We start from the raw sequence: 23,074 nt of genomic DNA, 5'->3' as shown, positions 1-23,074 counted from the left end.
CATAGCTGTAAATAAATAAGTGTGTGTGTGTATGTGTGTGTGTGTGTGTTTATTTAGGGTGCCCCTTATGTGGTACAATGTTAATGTCGAAATAGTACTTCATTCATGTGAATCAATGGCATTTACAGTAATAAAAATGTCAAAAAGATGTGATATGAATATCTGCAATGCATATTTTCCACAACCATCAAATACCCTAGCTCTTGACTTTATTGTGTTTGTACTATGAAAATTACTCTGTGTTTGTCATTGTCAGGTTTCCTGCTATATAACATATTTCAATGAAAATTGTTTAAAGATGCAATAATACACCAGGACACATATAACTACTAAAATATTAAAGGTAAGATTTTCAAAAATACTCAGCGTCAGCCTAACTCTGCTCCTCCTGAAGTAAATGATAAAACTCCCATTGTCGTCAGAGTTAGGCCAACACTGATCACTTTTGAAAATTCTATCCTAAGTTTCTTTATTTAAGGAGACAATAAGGTCAACATTTCCAAACAAGGATTTCTCAAAGTAAACCCCTAAATCCATATTCAGGCACCTAACTAAATATGGCCTTGCTTTTGGAAGCTCTGAACACCCACAACTCCTATGCTTTTACGTTTTGGGGAAAAAGTCTTAGAATTGTTAAAAAAACTCATGAAACAATAATAAAGATGTTCCAATTAACTTTAGTGGGCCCAGGAATTTACCTATGGTGTCCACACCTGGGGTAGCTCTGAAGCCAGCACCATGAGAAAAATAAGATAGTGTTTTGGTGGAGTGTTTCTTGGTAAAGAGAAATTTTAATAAATGCTATTTATTTTAGATTCATTGATAGTCACAGTTCCATAGAAATAAGTGTCTTCATAAAAACAGTACAACAATAACCGATTTACGTCAATATTAATAATTAATATTCAGTCCTGTGACACAGTGTGCACATTGTATTAACATCCATGAACTGGATGAAAATGAAAAATCCTTCAATCTGTGCTCTTGCTTAGGGTCTTCAGGGTTGAAGATTTTGGGGAATTTAATTGTCTCTGACTTTAATCTGAAAAGTAAAATTCCCATAAATATTTCCCTTGTGATGCAGCTGTGTGAAATATGGTCTTTTAAAGCACTTTGGTGCATCAGATTTTGACATAATTAAATATTTTTGACAAGGGAAATCAGAATTTGTGTTGAACATTGCAAGATTGCCATTACGAACCTGAAGCCGGCTTTGAAGTAGAGAGCTCAGTTTGATCAAGAAAATGTCACTAATTGATTTCTCATGTCGTATATCAAAATGCCATGTTCTTAAAAAAAGAAACCAAAGAACGAATGCCATTTAAAATGTCAAGGTTTTCTCATAAAAGCTTATGGTTAGAGCTACATATTGTGTGCTAGTCGACAATGAAAGTTCTCTTTTGATTGCATAAATTCTTTTTCACCATATTGTACCACTGAGGTTGAGCAGATAACAAAGAAGCAAACAGCATCTCAAACAGATTTTCTTTGCAAACACAGTTATTTATTCTAAATCTGGATATAAGAAGGTTTAGTGATGGTACTCTGTTTTATCTTCTAAAATCATTGAAAAATCTGGCTATAAAATGAGACTTTCTTTTTATCAGTTGCTACAGTAATCCGTTAAAATTACTGTTGAATTATGTTTTTGTTTTTTCAAAATAAAATTAAAGACTCTTTCTAAAGGCACAATTTCCTCTCTGGTGTAAATCCACTAGTTTGAGCTACAACTGGGATGAAATTGACCTAATACATATACGCAATCCTTTCTCTGACAATAATTTTGAGATGTGTGCATTGGAGCAAACAAAAAGAATTTACTGGAGCTAACAGACAAAGTGCAGTGCTACTTAGTATAGTAACTGTGTTTTCTGATTTTTGCAGTGCAAGACATATGCCTGTGTTTTGGAGAGTCATCTTATGGGGCTTACTATTGACTTCGGCATGGGTTTTGTCTGTTTTGATGCTGCCACAAAGGTAAAGATCTGAGACCTGCATCCAATACGGTATTAATATTCTTCTTCCAAGTATTATGTTTTGAGATGGAGAGTTAAGCCATCCTTGAAATGTGTTCTTTCAGTATTTTGGTAGGCCATCATATGTCAAATCCCTTGTACTTTTTTTGTAATCCTGCGGGGTTGTTTCTGAATGATATGGGATGTTGCAATCTGTAATGCAGTTGTTACAGAGAAGCCAGTGTCAACCCTGACCAAGTGTCAAATCCTCATACTATAATTTAACAGGATATGGATACAGGTTGATGTCATTCTCCTGGTGTTGCCTGGTTTTCATCAAATTTTAAAGCAAAATCATCCTGTAGGAATCCATAGTGGCACAGGAATTCCTCAAAGAGAACCCATCATGCCCCATCTCCCATTGCACTAGTAGAAAGTATGATTATTATTGCAATTTCATATCTGTATTATTTCATATTTATATGTGTAGTGTTTGTAATTTTATAATACAAAAAGTCATCACACAAATATCTTGATCAAAGTGTACCTCTTCTGGCTTTCCCATCAGGATAACACAGGTACATCAGCCACCTAAAAAGGAGCAGACAGCAGCCACTGGATTCAGCCTCTGTCTGTATGCCTTGTAATATTTCCACCCAGCCTTAAAAAAAATCTACTCACTCAGTCACCTGAGGCGAGTAATTTGTTTTGACAGACAAGTTGTTTCATTATCATCAGTTTTCACATTATGATTATTATTGGCCTGATCCAAAGCCCACTGAAGTCAGATGGAGTCTTTTGACTGACTTCAGTGCACTTTGGATCTAGTTCTCATAGAGCTGCACCAAATATTATGAGTATCTTTCCTTGACTATTTGCTTGAATTAAGGAATTAATGTACTTTGGTCTATCCAAGTGTCCCTTTTGTATTCACTTTCCATGCACATCAGATCAGTTGAGTTTTGCTTAACAAACATTTTAAGACTTTGAGATAGTGAGTTTTAAATGTGCTTTGTATGAGCATTTGTACATTTTGTTTGTAATTGCTTTGTGAGTTTGGGAGTGTCAGGGGAGGAGGTAGGAGAGAGGAGGTAAGAGGAGAAGGGAGAGAATCAGAGAGGGATAATGAGCCCAAAAACAATAGCCCTAGCAACAGTATGAGGCTGAATGAGGCAAAGAGTGATCCTGCAAGAGTAGCCACAGCTATCTGCTGTCATTAGCGTTTCCTGTTTTGACAGGAATCTGAGACTATGGTTTGGTGGGGAATTTTAAAGCCAAGCACAAGTCCATATCCAAGTGTGGCACAGTAAATTATATGTGAACCTGTGTACCTCCCACCCCATCGGGCCACGTGCAAAGGAAGAAAGGAAAGCACTAGGAAGTAAGAGTCACCAAGCAAAGGGGTAACTCCCCACAGTAATGTCTGGGAATGGGGGCAGAAGTAGCAAAGGAAGAATGAGGGCTCAAAGTAGGAAGGTGATGGGTAGGATCTTCCTGCTATCTATAAGTGTGGCCAAGGTGAACTGATTTGCTTATCTCTGAATGGCAGTTGTCAGAGCGCCTGAGCCAGATGGTGGAAAAAATAGGCCCAGAAAAAAGGCCAGCAGACCTTGACAGATGTTGACAGATGGAACTGCCACACAACCTTCTTGATTTTATAACCTTGACTGAAGCTGGGATATATATGGCTGCAGGTTCACTTGCTAGCCCTGCTGTTACTCAGAGTTCTGCAGCTTATACAGTCCCAAAGCTGCAGTGCTAGGGCCCAAGCCCGCATCTGGACCATAAAGCATATAAGACTGCTAGGTGCAGCCAAAAGAGAGGGTGCCGCTACCTTTGCTGCTACAACAATGAACACACACACACACACACACACACATTTTGTAACAATGACTGGGGGAGAATGACAGAAAATTGCCAGCTAGTAAATGTAGTGCTCTTGGTATATTGGGTCTGGATGGAACACTGCTTAACACCACAAGGAGACCAGTATCCTAAGAGATTTTCCACGCCCTGGCATGTGACCTAGGCAGTTAAATGATTAGACAATAATCTGACAGTACCTTTCACAACTAGAACCGCACATATACAGAAAATGTCTTTACGTGAATATAGTGAGAAAATACTTGCTGTAACCTCTGCACCCAGTACATACATTTTACAGGAGCCAAATTATTCTAGGAAGAATCCCTTGAAAAAGGCCTGAGTGGATGAGAGAGTGAAATTTCTGAAATTCCATAATTCTATGTATCTGCACCTTCTCCCGAAATTATTGAGAGATTTAGAGCTCCAGAACTTCCACCTGATAAGAGAGATGTTCATCCAATCAGAGAACAAAAAGAATATCATGTAGCTTGTGTGACCCATCTCCAGGTAACTGACACAAGCTCAGATACACCAAGTGAACTGTTTGCAATATATCCATAGGATTAAAGATGATGTTGAATCTCATTAAAAATGTGTCAGGTGAATTTGAATAATGAATAAATTTAAGGAAATCTCAATCTATTCACAGACATTCTGCACGCAGAAAAGTGGCAAAATTTCATGAGTTGAATTTGCTCAGCCTTGCTCAGCCTTTAATTATTAAGGTGAGAGCAGGTGACTCAGTTTTGAGCTAGTGTTTATAATTTTTCAGGATAATTTTGCAAAGATGATTTAAGTTAAACTATTATATCTCTGCCTAGTGATCAAATTCATTTTGCTGGAGGGTTCAAATGAGCTTTGGCTAGGCAGGAAGGATGCAGATGGAAACAAATCAAAGCAGAGATTAGTATGCAGGGCAGCAATGTGAATGAAACTAAACTAAAAAAAACTTGTCTTATAAAAATGTAAACTGTAATTTTTTTTAAATTAGGATTTTTACAAAATTCCTTGTACTGCTCCAACTGCCACTAGGTATGTTCACTAATGAACACTGCACTGAGGAAAAATACTTTTCCAATATATTTTTATTTTATTTTGGCACAAGGATATTAATAATTTAAAGAATACTTGACTTTTGTTGGTTTTTAATTAAAAGACTTTTTCAAAAAATTAAACTCAGCTTCGGACAAGAGTTCTGAGAACCTTTCACAAGAGAACCTATCGCAGACACTTGAGTTCATTTGTGTGTTTCACTACCAGCAAAAATGCAGATAGGACCCTATATATGAACCTATATATATATATGCACCTGCTTGCATGTGCTTGTCCCAGTTTTGCTTCCACTAACACATACAAGTCATTTGATTCTGTTTCCACCAAGCAGACCCAGGCTCACATCCCTTTGCCATTTTCATTTTCAATCTCCTTCTCCCTCCCAGATATTTCATCTTCTTGGATGTGGATTGGCATGCAAACCCCTTTCATATATTCATAGACTTTAAGACCAGAAGGGACCATTAAAACATCTAGTCATAGGCCATTACATTTCATCATTTTAGCACTGTACTGAGCCCACTTCTTTTGGGGCAGCTGCCAATCCTCCTCCTCCTTTCAGAGTATTTCATGGGTGGGTACCTGGATAGCCCACTCTTCTATCTGCCACATCTTCAGAGGAGATGGCTGCCTCCATCCCTCCCTAGGTTGCAGCATCAGAACCCAGAGGAGCTCCAAGAGACAGCCTGCTTCAGCTCCCCTAGTTAAAATTCCAGCACTTTCCACTAGAATATTTCATCTGATCTTCTTTGGTTTCTACTAATCCCTTGTGGTTTCCACTGCAGAATCAATAGGACTACTGTTGTGTTCTGAAACTTAATGCTTGGAAACAATAAAAAGCAGTCAGAAATTTGAACTGAGTGCCCCCAAATGCTCTGATCTACAGGAGAAATACAGCTCCCTGAATTTGAAACACATCATACTCCAATTAACTGAAACCCCAAAGAAAATCTTTCTCAAACTTTTGTGGTTTGCTACCACTGAGAATTTCTCAGTTCCACTATTGACTTTTTTTCTGATAGGGCCTTATTAGGCTGTTACAGCTCCAGGATTCTATAGGACATTTTCATGCTAGGATGAGCCTTGATACTATTATAAAATGTATTTTCTTCAGTGTCTATGCTGAGCATATTTTAGTACCAATTTCATATTTGTATTCTTTGCTTATTAAGGCAGGTTTTCATTAAACTGAGATCCCTTTTGCCTATATCTGATAATTCTCTGGATATAAAGTTAAAGGTGCTATGATGTTTTCTCCAAAAGATTAATAACAAGAAACTCAGAGTTCCTTATTCCATTTTTACTTGGACTCTAGTCAGACAAACATCCATTTAAGTCAGTGGGTGTTTGCCTGAACAGGAAATGAGCTTTTTTTTAAAAAAAAGCAACACTTAAACTTGGATATTAGAATAACTCAGGAGTTGGCCTGGCTCTTAAATGCATAATGGCTGTTATGTGTGCCCGAACAGAGCATCCATCTAGTCTAATAGGCTGTTTGAGATGACTGATTCCTTCTTGCATCAAGATTTGTACTATGCATCAAGACCAAAGCGATAGATAGATCATAGAATATCAGGGTTGGAAGGGACCTCAGGAGGTCATCTAGTCCAACCTCCTGCTTGAAGCAGGACCAATCCCCAATTTTTGCCCCAGATCCCTAAATGGCCCCCTCAAGGATTGAACTCACAACCTTGGGTTTATCAGGCCAATGCTCAAACCACTGAGCGATCCCTTCCCCCTAGATAGATAACTGGTGAATTTCAATGCACATCTGTGCTTATGAATTTCCTACCCATTTGCAATTTTGCCAATGGTAAAATTTGACAGTTAAGTTATTTAAACAAGGTATCAGCATTTTAATTGTTTTGTTTCCTTACAACCTTAATCCCAAATTATCACACTTCCCATTGTTAAATTACTTGATTTTTTTGTGGATTAATAAATTTTATTCAATATGATGGGCAAATAATGGGCTAAATTTCACAAATGTGACAAAGAAGAAAGTCACTAGCAATACTTATGTGTGTGTTTACATGTAAGCAAGTCTCTGTGTAAATTAGGACTTCCAAGACAAAAAAGCATAAAAAATCTCCATGGATTGCTACATTGTCTAGTATCATTTAATGAGCAGTAATGTTTCAATTGTAGCCCTAACTCAGTGATATAGATTTTCATCTGTATCAACCCTATTTAAACTGGATCATGTCATATTTCAATAAAAATATCTAGAAAACATTTTTCTGAATCGGTGCAAAAACTTACATAAATATGGAACCTATTTAAACTGTGTTATTTAAAATAAATCCATAGTGTGAAGTGATTAAACAGTGTTGATATAAATCATATCATTTCTCTCTCTTAAATCTCTCCTGCTTTCTCTCATTCATTCCCTAGCTGACAGCTGAAAAACAGAGCCAACAGCAGTTTGTCTTTTTGACAGTTTATGTTGCTCTACAAACAAGCTATTTTGATTTGAATGAACAGACTTGCTAGTTAAATCTGATTCTTCCAACCTTACAGGAAAATATCAATTACCTACCAAAACAGTTTTGTAAACCACCAAGTAGCATTATGATGGCCCTACAAGATAAATAAGGAAGGATATAATTCTCTTGCCCCTTTGATATAGGAAAGTTATAACTCAAAGAAGTGTTTGTTCTTCTAAAGCAGTCTCTAGATCTAAAGTTCAAGAGCCAGAGATTTTTTTTTTTATCATTCAAGATTTACAATGTAATGGAGCCCTACAATATATAGCTTAGTAATGATCTTAGCAAGTGTTTGATTAGGGTTAAATTCTACCACATGCTCACTTGTTCACAGTAATGACATAGCTGTGGTGAAAAGGCAACCTGCTTAGTGGTTTATGTGGACAAATTCACAAGAAGTGCCAACTGAAATAGTCAGTATGCATATTGTGTAAAAATGTTTATTGTGCTAGTGGCATATATGTGAAGCTAATTCAGATGGTTCATAACTGTACTCACAGCATATCTGCCATTAGCAGCTTCACCGAGGAAAGTTTGAAAGCTTTATTAAGCTACTTCATTAACATTATTTAAGATGTATGATGTCACACAGAATGCTGTTACTGAACTTTTTCTTTCTTTCTTTCTTTCTTTCTTTCTTTCTTTCTTTCTTTCTTTCTTTCTTTCTTTCTTTCTTTCTTTCTTTCTTTCTTTCTTTTTCTATTAAAATGAAGTTAAACAGAGCTCAAAAGACCAGTGCAGGACTCCTTCCTCTTGGTTGTCCAGGCACGTCTGTCAGACTACCAGCCAGTTGACATCTCCGCTTTTGCTACAGGTCTTCTTATTCTCAGGCATCTAATTTAGATGGACCACTGAAGTCCCAGAGGCTCCTTTTCCTTTCTGTAGGCTCTTAGGATATGTCTAGTATACAATTAAAATCCCGTACCTGGCCTGTGCCAGCTGACTTGGGGTCGCAGGGCTTGGACTAAGGAGCTGTTTAATTGTTGTTTAGACGTTCAGGCTTGGGCTGGGTCCTGCGAGGTGGGAGGATCCCAGAGCTCACGCTGCAGCCCAAGCCCAAATGTCTACACCACAATTAAACAGCCCCTTAGCCTTAGCTGTCTAATTGTGGTGTGGATAGACATACATCAAAGTTCAAGAGTGTAAGGCAAATGTTTTACTTTCTGTTTCAGTTTCCCAGCTGCTGCTGCCAGAATGTGTTTGTGGGAGATGTTTCCCTTGGTTCTGCAAAATTGCAAAAGGTTACATCAAGTTCTACATCTCTTTAATGTAATCCCAACTGAACATTTTGCTCATCACATCTTGGGTTCTTGATGTACAGTAAATGATCTGGATACACTTCTACATCCTTTCAGTGTAGCTCATTTTTAGCACCGTGAATCTTTCTAAATAGGATTGCCAACTTTCTAATCACATAAAACTGAACACCCTTACCCCACCGTTCCTTGCCCCTTACCCAGGGCTCTGCCTCTGCTCACTCCATCCTTCCTTTTGTCATTCACTTTCCCCTACCCTCACTCATTTTCGCCAGGCTGGGGCATGGGGTTCGGGTGCAGAAGGGGGTTTGGGCTCTGTCTAGGGGTGCATGTTCTGGGGTGGGGCCAGAAGTGAGGGTTTCAAGGTGCAGGAGGGAGCTCTGGCTGTGAGTGCGGGTTCTGGGGTGGGGCTGGGGATGAGGGTTTTGGGGTGCAGACAGGGGCTCCCGGCTGTGGCTGAGGGGTTCAGAGTGTGGGAGGGGGCTCAGGGCTGGGGCAGGGGGTTGGAGTGAGGGCTCTCTGAGGGAGTTAGCATATGGGAGGGGATGCTGACCTGGGCCGGGGGTTCAGGGTGCAGGCTCTGGCCAGGCAGCGCTTACCTCAGATGGTTCCCAGAAGCGACCAGCATGTCCAGCTCCTAGGTGGAGGGGACAAGGGCTCTGTGTAATGCCTGAGTCCACTGGTGTCACCCCAGCAACTCCCACTGGCTATGGGTCCGACCAATGAGAGCTGCAGTGTCAGTGCTGGCACTCGGGGCAGGGGCAGAGCACGGAGCCTCCTGGCCCCCCAGCTAAGAGCCAGACATGCCAGCCACTTCCGGGAGCAACACGGAGCCAGCATAGGCAAGGAGCCTGCCTTAGCCCTGCTGTTCTACAACCAGACTTTTAGCAGCCTGGTCAGCAATGCTGACCAGAGCTGCCAGGGTCCCTTTTCGACCAGGCGTTCAAGTTAAAAACCAGACTCCTGGCAACCTTATTTATAAATGATTAACTTCAAAATTGCTTAAATATTCAGATGGGTTTCATTTATAATTTATAATTAACTTTTTTCAGGTTTATTTTCCTAATGACAAGCGTGGCCCATCAGAGATGAGTGGATTCAGAGTTCAGCTCATCCCCCTCAGTTTCATACCCATGTTACAAAAGGGAACAAAATAGATTTTTTTCCATTCTAAAGTGACTAACGCACCAACCCTATTCTCTATGAATTACAAAGTGCATGTTTACCTGACCTGTTTCCCATAATCTCCAAAACACCATCTCCAAGACAGAGCAGAAGACCTTTTCAACAATGCAATATTACTGACATATAATTTTACAGTGCATCAGATTCCATTTTGTTTAAAGTAATGTAAAGTGTCTTCGCCTTTTCCTAAGTTTAAATATGACAAAGGTCAGCAGTATATCCCTAAGACCTAAAGCTTCATTCTTAGACTCCTTGGACTTTATCCTGAGCTGTGGTTGAACTAAGTTCAGCATAGTTTGGGGGTGGGGTGGGGGTGGAAGAGTATTTATGCTCATACTCTTTGGTTATCTGGGAGTCAGTGCAGGCCCTGACTTAAGTTACAGCAGAGTCATCGCCACTCTAGCTTACACTCAACTGTTCACATCCCCAGGGGACTGGCACAAGAGAATAGGAATGCCCTGGTCATACCCCCTGTACTGGAGTTCAAGAAGTGGGGTGTCATAGGACCCATACCAGTGGCTCTTCACTCCTAAGGATTCCCCTATGCTGAAGTTGGTTAGTGCTGACTTAAGAGCAGTTTGGCAACATGGGCAAAGCAGACAGAGTACAGGGGAGGAACTGACCCCTACGTTCTCATTAGTAAATTTGTTAGGTACTCAGATACCAAAGTAATGGGCACAAAAACTAATGTTGTATGTGTGTTTACACCTATCACCTTGGTATGCGACCATATCACTGCTGCACAATATACACATACACACACACACATACATCGTATTCCCCTTATCCCATCATCTGGGGTTGGGTCGTCATGCAAGTATCTTCCACCTTCATCTGTCCGAAGCGGCACTAAGGTCCACTTGCTTACCATCGTCTTTGATGCAATCCATCCATCACTTCCACAGCTTTGCCTGGGTATCTGTTTCCTACAGACTCTCTCCTGCCATGCAGTCTTGACCAGGTCCTCTTCATTTATCCTCTGTATGTGGCTGAACCAGTGAAGTGGTGCATCTTGGATTTTGTCAGCCACATCACATACTTTGACTTTATTAATTTAAAAATCAGTCTCTTCATGTAACTCTTTTAATAGAGCAAAGACATCTTGTCTCAAACACCTGTAGGCATTGAACCTGTCTCTTTAGGACCCATGCTTCTGCACCATTGAGCATTGCAGAGTGTCTTATTGTTCTGTACATCTGGACTTTCAGTCTTGGTGGCATACATAAGACTTGAATGTTACTCCACACAGTTCCAGCACTCCCCCGCACTGGATTGTGTTTCACATTCAAGCTTGCTGTCTTCCATTACTCCAGCTGCCAAGGTACTTGATTGGCCAGTATGGTCTAGTCTCACTCCATAAATCTCTGTCCAGTTTCCCCATGGCACTGCTGCTGACCCACATGACCTCAGTCTTAGACATGTTCATTTTCATTCTTTGCCAGTTTAGTTGGTCATACCACCAGTTTACTGTTTCCCCATAGGCTATTTTTGAGGATGCTTTTATTGCTATGTCATCTGCATATAGTAGTTTCTCATTTTTTTCCATTGGGATCTTCCTGCTGACATGGTCCATCAACATGATAAACAGTGGCAGGACAAGGGCTGACCCATGATGAGGTCTGAATTTCACTTCAAAAGGGCATGTCATTCCAAAACATGTTCACATCACTGTTTCACATGATCTATCAAGTGTATTCACCATATTTATTAAATCTTCACACATATTTCCTCAGCACTGGTGTGAGCATCCTTTTCTCCTCTGTATTGTATACCTTTTCTAGGTCTATCAAAGTTCAGAAGCTAGCCTGTTGATACTCTAGCCACTTCTTTATCACTTCCTGAATTACAAACATAGCATCTGTGGTTCCTCATAATTTCCTAACGCCGAACTCTTCTTAGAGGACGGGCTAGTCTCCTATTCCTCATATCCCAGATGTGCTCCACTATCTTCATCCCATGCAACAGTAACTTTATCTCTCAGTGGATACTTCCTTTCTTATGTATTGGAAGCAAGATAGGGGTGCGCCAATCTTGTAGAATTCTCTTGTCTCAACATACAGTTTTAACTATTCTGCTGATCCATTTTATGCTTCTCTTGCCCAAGACTTTCACCAGGTCTGCTGTCACTTCTTTGGGTCCTATTTCCCGACTGTTCTTCATTACCTGGACTGCATTTCTCTTCTGCTCTTCTTGTATATCAGACTCAGACACAACATTAAGATCACATGTTAGCAACTCCACCCAAAAGGGAGTTGCATCATTCAAGAGACTCTCAAAGTATTGTTTCCTCTTCTCCTTCACGTGTTTGGGTGTTATTATAAGTTTCCTCTGGTCATCATTTACAAATGGTGTTGCAGTACCATCCTCCTTTGTGGAGCCTTTTAGTCTATTTAATGTTAATTATACTGCAGTGGGTTCAGTTCTGGCAGCTACACTCTAAAGTTCAACAGTTTGTTCTGGATCTGAAGTCCATAGGAAGACATGAAACCATAGGCAAATAACATACAATTACAAGGACATCTACTTTTAGCAGTTTTATTAAGATTACCAAAAAAGTTATAAATGTCACAGCATATACAATTCCTAAAGATAAGTACCATGTACCAGTTATACCTACAGACATACTCTCATCCTCCTAGATGGTATTAGAGGCTCTCTAATGTATTGATCATCAATATGGGAGTGGTTCCTGCTGGAGTTTCCCATAGGAAGCTCAATTTTCCTACTCTGGGCACCCTTTTTATCCTGTGATTCTGTCTATACCTACATTCTGCGCATGTACATGAAAGTGTCAACCCTCTATTTCTTATTGGTCTGTGTCCCCTACAAACACAAGGGACCCCACATTCTATAGGCTGTGTAGGTTCTCATTAACATTGACATACCACTTTTATTTTGTGGTTAAGGCATATGTTGGAGACAATATTTACCGTTGCAGCATTTTATCATTTAAATTTAATTTTTCCAACTATACTTTCACAATATTACCAGTTGGTACCTCTTTTCCCATAATCTTTTGGATTATTTCTCAGTCATTGATTTATGCCATCATTTCTTGTCTCCAAGGCCCAAAAAAGCTAATCTAAAGGCTTGCAGCCTACCTCAACCTACAGGTTCTTGTGTAGCTTGTCTTACTCATGTCTAATACTTGATTCCTCTAAATACTGATCAATCTTATACTTTTATAATCCTACAAATTAACTCTAATAACATACAATGAATATATATATATATATATATATATATATATATATATATATATATATATATATATACATATTGATTGATCATAACATCACACTATAAATAGGAATTAAACTAAAATAATTGACTACATTCCCTTTGTGTCTAGTTTTGCAATGCTATAGATCTTTTTGTCAGCCAGCTGTGGGTAGTTTTGATGCTTTGATTTTTTTGTATTTGCTTTCATTTGCACTCGATTTATTTCTTTTACATGTTTATTTTATTGTTTTAGATTCCTACCTGCACTTCACAGGTCTGCTACCACTCCTTTCTCTCTCTGGGTTTTCCCCATCTGCATTGTCCACAAACCTCTGCTGATGCCACAATCCATGTTCTTCTGGGGTAGTTCCCTCCTTTTCAGTTGATGGTTATTCTTCCATAAGATATACCAAACCAGTAACAAAAGTAAATTTCTGTCTCACCACACTAGCTAACAAAAAGTCAGAAATGCAGCCTCCTTGGGTATTCCAGGCCTGGATTCAACACCCAGACACTGGACTTAATGATGAGGGGTTATTTAAAACCAGTTTCATCAAACAAAGGGTTCTTCTGTTCCCAAAGGACCAGCCACATACCCAGGTCAATATATAACTTAGATCTTACCTAATAATTGCCAATCCTTTAGCATGTTGGGAGCTGCGGGCAGCCATGCAAATACAAACAAACTGTCTGGCAGCCCGCCAGTGGATTACCCTGATGTGCTGCATGCAGCCTGCGAGCTGCAGATTGCCCACCGCTGAGTTAGAGCATGCACAGGAAGGTCCATCAGGCAGGGATAAAAAACTGATCACCATATTTGGGGTCAGGAAGGAATTTTTCCCCAAGTCAGGTTGGCAGAGATCCTGGGGGGTTTTCACCTGCCTCTGCAGCAGGAGCATGGGTCACTTGCAGATTTAAATTAGGGTAAATGGCAGAGTTTCTGTAACTTGAAGTCTTTAAATCATGATTTGAGGACTTCAGTAATTCAGGTAGAGGTTAGGGATCTATTACAGGAGAGGGTGGGTGAGGTTCTGTGGCCTGCAATGTGCAAGAGGTCAGACTAGAAGGTCATGACCTCAAAGTCTAGGAGTCTATGTCATGTCTGTTTCCTGGTACTTATCCTGTACTGCTTCTGCAAACTTCTCTGCTGCATTTCCCCTTAACTTCCCATACTTTAATCTTGTGTCTTCCCCTTCTTGTCCGAAGCTTTATTTGCAATCTTTCTTGTGAAAAGCTTGTGATACCATCTAACTAGGTATCACTTTGCAGTCCATAACTTGATTCAACTGAAATTTCCTCAGGAATAACATGTCAATCTAGCTTTGGTATGCACCACTGATGACCAAATGACTCTTTCTTTTGGAACCATGTATTGGCTACCATCCATTGATTGGTAATACACATATCTAGAGAGTGCAGAGAGAGAGAGAGAGAGTCCAGAGAAGAGTGACAAAAATGATTAAAGGTACTATAAAACATGACTTGTGAGGGAATCTTGAAAAAAATTGGGTTTGTTTAGTCTGGAAAAGAGAAGAATGAGAGGGGTCATGATAACAGTTTTCAAGTACATAAAAGGTTGTTACAGGGAGGAGGAAGAAAAATTGTTTTTCTTAACCTTTGAGGATAGGACAAGAAGCAGCGGGCTTAAATTGCAGCAAGGGAGGTTTAGGCTGAACATTAGGAAAAATTTACTAACTGTCAGGGTAGTTAAGCACTGGAATACATTTCCTAGGGAGGTTGTGGAGTCTCCATCATTGGAGATTTTTAAGCGCAGGTTGAACAAACACCTGTCAGGAATGGTCTAGATAATATTTAGTCTTGCCACGAGTGCAGAGGACTGGACTAGATGACCTCTCGAGATCCCCTCCAGTACAATGATTCTATATCTAGTAACACTTTCCCTTTTCATTCATTGTGCCTAGACTGATATTTCCTAAGCACATTTCATACTCCCTTTGGTTTTTGCCTCTCTGTGCACTCATATCTCCACATACCAATATCAGCTCTTCTGGTGTTGCTGTGTCTGCTAGTGTCTGTTAGCATTGTTGGAAACTTTCTCTTCTTCATTGCCTCCTTGTTGAGGTGCATACCCTGATATCACAAACAGAGCACATTTTTTAACTTGGACTCATTCAGCTTTCAGCCTGTCATTTACTCTAAAAATTTCAGTCACCATCTTCCTCATCTGCTCCTCTTACTACCACCCATTGCATTACACCCATTTTTCACCTGTGTGGAAGAGTTCACAATCTAAGCTCAAATCCTTCACTGTGTTCTCCATCCACCATATTTCCTATAGGCACAGAACATCAATACCTCTCCTTACATCATATCAACTACTTCTACCCCTTGACTAGCCAAAAGGGATATATTCAGTGTTGGTCCTTTTATAATATGGGTGTGCAGGTCACTGCTTTTCATCTGACTTTTCATCCTGGACTCTAGAGGACAGCTTTGATGCTGGCTACCAGATATCCTGTTGGCCTCGGACTGCCAGGCTGGAGGGAGGCAAACTTCTGGCATAGGTCTGAGACACCCTCCCACCAGCCCCTGGCGGAGAAACATATAAGCCAGTGTCACCTCTCTTTATATGTACTACTGACCTTTGATAACTTGATAACTTGCCAAAAATACAAAACTGCACCTACATAGTCACTTGTGCTAAAAAAAAACTACATTGTATGGCTGGCATCCTTGGTATACACGGGAGTCAGAGGGTCTTTCCCCAATTGAACTCCACTCTCTTCCCACGTTGTTACTGTAGACCTGGTGGACTGCTAACAGGTGGAAATGGGGTGTGTGGATGTGTATGCAGAGCATTATGCATCTAATTGTACATCTGTTCATTTGTGTGTGTTTATTTGCACACATTCACATACAGAAGAATATGTTATACACATACACATGTGTGCATATACACATTTACAGTTACTCATATACATGTGTGCATGTTGTGTATATAATGCAATATATCTTCCTGCACAAAAGTGCTGTGTTTGCACTCTAGAGCATTTACTGGTCTTTAAAATGGCTGTAAAAAATGTCCATTTGTCAGAAGAAGAATTCATTCCTATAGAAAATGATAATAAATTGTAAATGCTGTAAATTATACAATGCTGCTGGAACAAAGTAAGAAAAGGCTCCATAATGGCCCATTAGGTGTATATCAACAAAACACATTGTGGTGGTCATCTGTTATTTTACAAACACATTGCTTCATCAAAAGAGACTACATTATGAGTAATAAGTAGCATGGTAAATACTTTTATGTTTTTTGTGCCAAATGGATACTTAGCCACATAGTACAGGACTTCTATTGTTCCTGAAATAATAAACTCTGTCTATGTTAAGGTTACTCATGATGAGACATACAAAAGAAGCCTACCATTTCTTTCATTTGTACTGACTTAATGTGCACTCTGGATATCCAAATGAATTGATCCAGTATGTATTAAAGTTCTCCTCATCACCAATATGACAATTACTATTAACAGCACAGATACCAAACAGGAACTTCACTTGGTTCACAGATGGGAAATTTAAAATATCAATTCTGTGTAACAATAATAATTCATTATGTGGCTAAATCATTAAAGTTGAATAGTGGTGGCTACAACTCTAGTTCAAAGAACCAGGCACTGTTGGTGTAGCCATATAGTCCAGCAAATAAACAAAAGGCAAGATCTTGTAGTTCATCACTCAACACTAAGAAAATAGACTGTACTCTGTAAACAGTGCATAGGATATTAGAGTTTGCCAAGATTGGTTATTTTATTAGTAGGGATTTTTCCTCTCTTTGTTCCTTTGTACCCCTTTGTTTTTCACTCTCCATGTCCTCTTCTGGTTTTCCCATTGTACTTATAAAGCCCTACCTGTTGACAAAGGTAATTGACTCAGATCATAATTATTTACAGTAAGGCATTCCTGTGAGATTGGTAGCAGTGTGAAATTGAGTAGGAACCAAATTTTGATCCTAGTCAGTTCCAGACTACTGCTAGTAATATGGATAGAGTGTCACTTCACAGGAATGCAATCTCTCAATTCCATATGGGAAGAAGCAATGTGTTGCCAAATTAATGCACATCCCAGGTGCCCAAGCTATCAATTACTTTTATCCTTGACAGGAAGGACCCACAGGACAGATGTATCTAGCACTGATTAGGTTTAAGTTGTAGCAGCACCACTTATGGTACTGAACAGACAAATAACATTAGCTTAAAAGGAATCTTAACTGCAACTGAGAAGAATTCTATATTTTATTTTGTCTTCAAAAGCTGTTCAAAAGTATGATTTAATAACTCAAAGTACTGAATGAGACTAAATGTGATTAAAAAGTACAGCTAAGTCTTTTGAAGGTATATTGTATAAAACAAAAAATAGAACTTATTTATTGAGACTAATATTTAAAAATATAGCGTCCAATTTTGCATCCTTAAATAATAAGCATGTTCTATAGCATTTGTACGCACAGTCTGGAAATTAGTTGTCTAATCATTGTAAAATCCTGACATACACCTTTAATTGTTTCCATGTACAGAATTGGAGGCCAAATGAGGCCCATTGTCATTATGTGTTGCATTCATGAAAGGGAGTGTTGGAATTGCTGTTCTGGGTGTATTTTCGTTTATATGCCTACAGTAGAACACTTCATAATATAGGGCCAAAATATGAAGTGTGTACACCTATGATTCATTTCCAGAAATTTTGTTTACCCCTGGAAACTGGTATTTGCATTCTTCGATTAGGTAGTTACTTACTTCAGCACATGCCGTTACTATACCTGATTTACCTGTGCAAATTCTACTTTACAGGCTCAGTTAGGGCACATTTTTTTTCAGATACAGCTCAGGGTTCTTGTAAGGTCTAATGTGACAGAGAAGAGGGAGGACTGCTGTAATGAATATGAAGTTAGCCCTTTCTGAAAACTACTGGACAGTTTAGAATTTTCTCTCACTCTCTAAGCTCCCAGCCTGACTAAGCATAGCTTTTGCTTCCTTGCATCATTAGGGAGGTCTTCTCTGAGTCCTCGCCTGGATCAAACAGTCATGGAAGGAGCTACTGATTACTTTATACTCTCATGTTGTATAATCTGGCTAGGAGTATGTTAAGTAAATGAAACACAAACAGACCTGATTATTCTGAGTTCTTTGGAGAATTCATATTTCTCTGGATAAAAAAAAACCTGAATAGTCATGAAACCATGATGGATTACTTATTATTTTCTGATATGTCAGGCAGAACAAACTAGTTTTAACTGTACCATTGTAAGAATGTAGTACCTCCTCAGAAGCTCACATTTTGTAGTACAAGAATGTGAAACGACTGTAATAAGTAACAAAACGCAGTACGACTCAGATATAACTGAGAACATTTTCTACGCATTGTTGAAGAACATGTCTTCTAGAATTAGAAAGAGAAAAGGAATGTAGCATTCATCAATTTGTGTGCTTGTGAGGAACCATGCCAAAATACCACAGAGGCTGGAGGCAGTAGCTTCTCTTGGTGCTTTGATACTGTACCTATAAAACAAATACACAACCAGTGAAAAGAGGTGGGTGAATTATAACAATGTTACACTGGCAGGACATAATAGGCAACACTGTTACAAAGAATATAAGGACACGCCACCAGAAAAGTAGATTTCATCATGAATCGGACCTCCCAAATATGCTAGGAGAACCTGCTTCAATACAAGGAAAAAAATATCATTGCACATTCCTAGTGGTCACTTGCCACAACACACTAGAGCTTATATGGGGTATCAAACAATTACAACCTATACTTACGGGGACCACATCCTGAAGAAATGTTTCCTGAAGCCCTCTTCTGAACTTCACACAATCCCCCAGGCTTGCCTAGCTCATCGTCAAAAGCAAGTTCCCCACAGACCAGGACACACCAACTCATGGTGGCACCAGACCCTGCCAAAACAACAGATGCAAAACCTGCACGCATATCACCATTGCTGTGATGATCAATATCCCTTGCAACACACCTTTCAAGAATCATGGGTCCTACATATGCCTATCACAACATGTGATGTACCTTATCTAGTGCATCAAATGCCCCAGCAACAACTACATGGGTGAAACCAGACAATCACTATGCTCTCAAATAAACTAATTGAAAAATGATAAAAGACAAACACACCCTATAACCCATGGACAAACCCTTTTCACAAAACAATTACCAATTGTCCTCAAAGGAAACCTGCACAGCACTTTCAAAAGACAAAACTGAGCACTTAAATTCATAACTCTGCTGGACACTAAAAACCATGGACTTAATGGAGACATTGGTTTCATTGTCCTTTTAATCAATTTGCAACACCCTGCTGCCTATTCCATTGCCCTATGACTGCAGAAGTGTTTGCGAAGTTTTCCCACAGTGGCTCAAGAGCGTGAGCACCAACCTCAAAGGAGACTGTTAAGAACGAGGGTAGAAACCCCAAATTGGTTGTGAGTTTCATACTTAGATTTCACCAACCAAGTATCAAGGGTAAACTCCTTAAGCACTATACGAGCCCTAACATGGAGTCACAGACAGTCCCCTAGGGTACTGTGAGCGATCTTGTCTCCCAGGTAAGCTTGCTTTTGTGATAAATGGTTCCTTATGCCAAGAATCACAACAATATTCAAGTTACTCCCAGTCCCAATGGATCAGTCACTTACCCTAGGTCAATTGCACCTTAGATCTCACACCAAAGACAATGCTTGTGTAATAAACTATCTAAAGGTTTATTAACTAGAAATATAAAATAAAAATTATTTACAAGGTTAAAGCGTGTAAACATATGTACACACAAATAAGTTCCAATGTTAAGTTTCAAAAAGCAATAGTATATAGTTAGTCTATAATAAACAAGCTTTATATGTCCTTTACTGCTACCCCAGGCCAAGCGCCAGGTGGGAGGGGGTTTGCTTATGCTTAGTAACCCTGGCCCCTGGGAGTCAAGCAACATAAAAGATTCAGTTTCTCCTTGTTATGGCTTTTTATTCCTTTCCTTCTTTGGCTTAAGTTGCAAATTCAGTTTTTGAGAAGAATTCACTTGCAGGGCTCCTTTTTGTGGGTAAGGGAGCAAACAATAGTCTCTTGTTCTCTGATGTTCCACAATAGCATAGTGGGCCTTCTTTTGGAAACTAGTATTTCACGCTTGTAAATGCTTCTCTCCTGTCTTACAGTTAACAGGGCAAACACTTAAATAATATCTTATAACAAGGGATACAGATATTATAAGTGAGATTAGTGCATGCAACAACTTACAAGCATTTCATAAAGTCTAAACACAGTCTTATAATTCTAATTCCTATTTTAACAATACCAACACACAGATGAGCCAGACTTGCTCATATATTTGTCAGCAGTCAGCCTTGGCATGAGCTGGCACCCGGTCTGCCAGCGTCACAGTGTTAATTGCCCACTTTATTTTGAGTCATCTCCTACAATGCTCAAAATCTTGTCTCTTCCACCAACAGAATATAAGACACACAAATGCTAAATGGTAAATTATAATGAACTCTTTCTTAATTAAAGTGTTGGGGTGAAATCCTGTTCCAATTGAAATCAATGGCAAAATTCCTATCCTATAGGATTTCATTTTGGGGCATTTCCAAACTGCCAGAATGTATCACCATTTCAGGGTATGTCTTCTATCTAGTTTGCCAGGTGCCTGTTTTTTTTTTTACTTGCTTGGATTATGTTCCAGCATTTATTGATGCTAAAGGTCTGAAATGATGTTATACCATTAGTGATAAAGTTCTAGGGATATTTGAATAATACATGGAAAAGGAGTTGCAGCATTTGTTTAATATGTTAAATCTAATATCAGATTTGTTTGTTCAGTGGAATTGTCTGCCATACTATACATTTCTATAAGAACTGGTTAACTTTGTCAGGTTTTCTGAACATCCAGAGTTTTGTGAATGTGGCCAGAACATTCATCTCAGAGTGGGAAGATATTTTACGTTTGGGTTGTTGATTATAGAAAAGTATTTAAAATACTTTGTCAAATCAAGTCTGTTAGAGTGAAACATGCTATACTGTTCCTAAAATATGTACTTACTTACGCTTATACAGTTTTTGTAGATTCATACAAAGGCATAGCCTTTTTTAATTTCTTGTTAAATAAAGGACCCCCCACACACACCAGAATTGACCATAGAGTACCTAGTAAAATAATACCCCAACTTGCCTGAGGTTTGTAGTCACTGCTATTGTACTTATAAGTAATAACAATAGAGTTGGGAATAGTTTATACAACAGATTTAGCCTCTCTTTCTATTTGTGAACAGACTTCAATTTTACAAACGTATTTATTATTCAAAATTTGACTAATGGCTCATGCAGACATATTTCAGCCTATGTTTCACTCATGAACAATGGTTGAATAAACTGTATACTTGATTTCCTATTCAATATGTGTCACATGGTCACCTAAGTCACATGGTATTATTTGTTTCCTTACCAAATGACTTCTAAATCCAAAAATAAAAGGAGTACTTGTGGCACCTTAGAGACTAACCAATTTATTTGAGCATAAGCTTTCGTGAGCTACAGCTCACTTCATCGGATGCATTCAGTGGAAAATACAGTGAGGAGATTTATATACATTTATATATATCTTAAGTGATCACTTTCCTTACAGTGTGTATGATAACACCCATTGTTCATGTTCTGTGTGTATATAAATCTTCCCACTGTATTTTCCACTGAATGCATCTGATGAAGTGAGCTGTAGCTCACGAAAGCTTATGCTCAAATAAATTGGTTAGTCTCTAAGGTGCCACAAGTACTCCTTTTTTTTTTGCGAATACAGACTAACATGGCTGCTACTCTGAAACTTTCTAAATACAAAAAAGCTTTCAAGATGATCATGGGGCACATTTTTGATGTGAATCCTCGTTTAGAATTTGTACAAGTATTTATGTACCAATATATAGCCAGATGAATGTTCACATTTTCACAAACATTTTGCAAACATAACTTGCTTCATGTGAATGTCTGTGAAAAATGAATAAAATGTGAGAACAGCCATCAAAAGCAAATTGATTGCTTTGTGTTCGTGAATCCTTTTTTGCAATATTTGTGAAGATTCTATCCCTTACTACACAGGATGAGTAAGATATGGTTGCCTCTATTCAATGGGTTTTTTGAACTTTCAGTTCTAGGAATTATATTAAAAATCCTGATAGAAGAACAAGTGAAATCTCATTCTGACCACATTGTTCGGCTATGCCAGAAGACAGAAGGCACTGGATGTGGTTTTAAATGGGCTGAAACTTTATTCTTAAATATGTGGAAGTACCCTGCAGATAAATTTGTACAATACAGGTGATTCCATATATACTTCCATATTCCAGGGGAGCGGCTGTCAGCCTTTCCCCTTTCCAGTCCTAGTTCCATATCTCCTGCTGCTGAGACCCCACCATCCCTTCTTGTATAAGGGTTAAGGGGAACTAGAAAACGTGGGGTGGACTTCATCCCATACCAAGTATAGGAGCCCTGAACCCCCTTTCTCCTCCCCTTTAAAGGATGCCTCATTTAAATTCTTTACCAATTAATTTTATCTGATCACTATATCCATTGCATACAGAGTACCTGCACTAGACATCTGCCACAAACTTACATAATGTGTTGCATCATTGTAGCCTAACTCCCTTCCCCCATCCATACCCCACCAGGTCCATAACTCACTCTAGGGAAGGCAAGATGCCAACCTCGCCTCGACCAATGTGGCAGAGAGGGAAAATTCCTTCCCAAAGCCCCAAGAAAAGGGGCAACGAGTGTCATGTCTGTGGTGTATAATGACAAAAGCTGGTAATTTTACTATGCTGGTGGGTGTGAGGGTGGGTGCTGCTAGTCTGGTCTGGGTTAAATAGGGCTTTCCTGGAACTGTCCTGGGTATAATCCCACCCTGTATCTGGTCAGCTGGGGAGGAAAGGGACAGTGTCCCTGTCCCCGGCCCCTGCAACCTATTCTAGCTGTACGGCTTTCTGTCTCTTTACCTGGAATCCAGCAATCCTCTCTGGGTGGGCAGAGGCCTTAAAGGGGG

General features: G+C 39.3%; 1 protein-coding gene across 1 annotated transcript in view; it reads left to right on the top strand.

Annotated features, from left to right (window-relative positions):
* SNTG1 (syntrophin gamma 1) overlaps positions 1-23,074 on the top strand; it is a 516,894-nt gene that overhangs the window by 472,271 nt on the left and 21,549 nt on the right. The window contains exon 16 of the mRNA XM_084622009.1: positions 1,885-1,977. Within this exon, the coding sequence (XP_084478135.1) occupies positions 1,885-1,977 (93 nt within the window). The remainder of the gene's footprint in view (positions 1-1,884; positions 1,978-23,074) is intronic.

Source organism: Lepidochelys olivacea (assembly GCF_965140295.1).
Source record: "Lepidochelys olivacea isolate rLepOli2 genome assembly, chromosome: 2".
In the NCBI taxonomy this organism is placed as follows: Eukaryota; Metazoa; Chordata; order Testudines; family Cheloniidae; genus Lepidochelys; species Lepidochelys olivacea.
This window is presented reverse-complemented; position numbering and strand designations above follow the sequence as displayed.